Source organism: Colobus angolensis, unplaced genomic scaffold (genome assembly GCF_000951035.1).
Source record: "Colobus angolensis palliatus isolate OR3802 unplaced genomic scaffold, Cang.pa_1.0 Scaffold77, whole genome shotgun sequence".
Lineage (NCBI taxonomy): Eukaryota > Metazoa > Chordata > Mammalia > Primates > Cercopithecidae > Colobus > Colobus angolensis.
The window spans coordinates 48,125-50,561 of record NW_012121487.1 but is presented as its reverse complement, the minus strand read 5'-3'; the positions used below and the strand labels follow the sequence as shown (position 1 = coordinate 50,561).

The window sequence follows — 2,437 nt, the reverse complement described above, 5'->3', positions numbered from 1 at the left end:
CTGTATCTTCCTGCTCTGCACTGGGGAAGGGGCTGGGGAGGTGCAGCCAGTGGGGCAGATACGATTCAAGCTATTTTTCGTACCGCACTATTTTGAGCAACTCTGTCGCTTGTGTGACTTTGGACTAGTCTCTTCTCCATGTTATGCCTTGGTTTCTTCACTTACGAAAAGGGAGAGTAGATGACTGCTAGTCTTTTCCCAGCTCCCCCAGATCCTAATTCTGTGAGTCTTCTTTCTGCTGAAAGGACAGGGGTCAGAGGACCTTGATCTGAACTCTGGTTTTTGGAAGGCCCACCCCCACAGGTTATAACCTAGGAAAGGGACTTTATAGCCAAAGGGCAGGAAGATGGCAGAGGAGTCCCTGAAGTTAAGGTCTAGGGCAGCTTGAAGTGGGAGCAGCAGCAGTAGCCCTGAGGCAGCTGGGGCCAGGCCTGGTAATAGGCTTTGCAGAGAGAAGCAGATACTTGTGCTGGCCCCAGCTCTCAGCTACCCACCAGAAAGGACAGCTGGCCCTCAAAGCTTAAAATCAGAATCTTTAGACCCCCAGGTTCTCTGGACCCAGAGCACAGACTCCTCATGGTAGTCACTGAGTCTTTGAGCTGCAGAGCCAGGACTGGAGCTCATTTCTTCACTCTGCCATTCTGTTGAGACCAGGGTTGGCATAGAGCTAAGCTCCCAGTCTCCCACTTGTGTGAGCACCCCCGTCGATTAGGATGGCAGGTCTGTTAAGACAGACCCAATTGCTCTCTTGGATCCAGAAAAATTATGAGAGTCAACACACTGGAACTGTCCTTGTTTCCACTGCCTTAGTGCCAGTATTCCTCCCCAGACGTGGCACTGTCTGGGTCCATTTCTGGAAGACTTTCAAAGGAATAGAATGATATTAGGAGAGAGAGGGCTGTGTAGGCAGTGATGGGTGAAGATAGGGTTGGAGCTGGTTGGGGAGGTAGCTGACATATCAAGGGGTAAGGATATGCCCTTTTGCTTTCTACAGTGTACAGTGACAAGGGCCACTTGTCAGGCTGGACAGGCTGGACTGGGTGTCTAAGATGGGGCAGGGTGCCTGGGATCTGAGCAGTGGGGCCTGAAGTCAGAGGTGACGGCATGGCCAGGGAGGTGAGCCCAAGGGGCTCAGCACAGACCCATGTTTTGCTGCTTCTCATTTTGTTAATACTGAATGAGGGGGCTGAGTCACAGATAAGGACAGGGCTCTCTAATGGCCAGAGCCCTGGGAAGGAAGGGTTGGAGAAGAGGTGGAAGAAGCACACAGAGCACTGACTTGGAGGAAGACTTTATTTGGCCCCAGCCCCTACCGCCACAGCCAAGACAGTTTGGCATAAGAGGTCCGGGGCCCTGGTTGGGTAGAGGCAGGATGGCCTGGCCTCCTGATTAGTGGCTGTGGCGTGGCCATGGCCACTGCGATCTTGGACACTGTGGTCTTAGCGAGCGTCCCCCCCGAGACCTGGCTTATGGTGGTGGCCAGGGCCCTCGTCATCCTCGTGCATCTTCTCGTGGGAGGCCCAGGTTAGCCTCGCCATCAGCATGATGAACTCCTCGAAGCTCAGCTGCTTGTCTGCATTTGTGTCCAGGTCCTCCATGATGTGGTCTATGATCTTATCATTCTTATTCTCCTTCTGCAGGTGGGGAGAGAAGGCTGTGAGAGCCGGGTGTGGCCAGAGGTGGGGACTGGGAGCACAGTAAATGACCAGCTGGCAAATGTGCAGGGAAGCCTCACCCAGGGGCTTGATTTAAAAATTAAAAATGACCATGGGCTGAATGCCCACAATGGAGCAGACACTGAGGACGCACCAAACGCACTCCAGTTTATTCCCTCCATGACCCTGTGACTTGGGTGCTGATTCTCTATTTATAGAAGAGGAAGCTGAGTTCCAGGGTCTTGCCCTGGTCATGGCATGAGTAAGCCTGGAAATGTCACCTCATCTGGTCCTCATAACAATTTTAACAGCTAGGAATGGTATCTTCCTGGAGGAAGACTCGAAACCAGTCCTAGAGAGGGTCATTAGTTTTCACAGCTTGACTACTCAGGGCATGCAAATTCAGATCTGACTTAGAGGCCAGTTCTACTCCACTACCCCTCTGCACTTCACTTCCTCCCATGCCTCCTTTCCCTTCCCTCTGGAGGTTACCAATTAGTGAAACTTATTTCAACCAACACAACGGGGAAACACCTAGAAAAACTAGGTGTGGGCAGGAGAGATGGAAGGGCAGAGAGCAGAGTATGTGCTCCGTTGACCTTCAAGAGTGTGATAAAGTATAAAACGGGAGATTACAGGCACGAGCTGGGCAGGGTGGCTCACGCCTATAATCCTAGCACTTTGAGAGGCCGAGGCAGGCAGATCACCTAAGGTCGAGAGTTCAAGACCAGCCTGACGAACATGGAGAAACCTCGTCTCTACTAAAAATACAAAATTGGTGG

The 2,437-nt window shown here is 52.0% G+C and overlaps 1 protein-coding gene across 1 annotated transcript in view; it reads right to left on the bottom strand.

Annotated features, from left to right (window-relative positions):
- Positions 1 to 1,275: 1,275 nt before the first annotated feature.
- S100A9 (S100 calcium binding protein A9) overlaps positions 1,276 to 2,437 on the bottom strand; it is a 3,224-nt gene continuing 2,062 nt past the window's right edge. Inside the window, exon 3 of the mRNA XM_011928106.1 lies at positions 1,276 to 1,634. Coding sequence (XP_011783496.1) covers positions 1,440 to 1,634 — 195 coding nt within the window. The 3' untranslated portion in view covers positions 1,276 to 1,439. The remainder of the gene's footprint in view (positions 1,635 to 2,437) is intronic.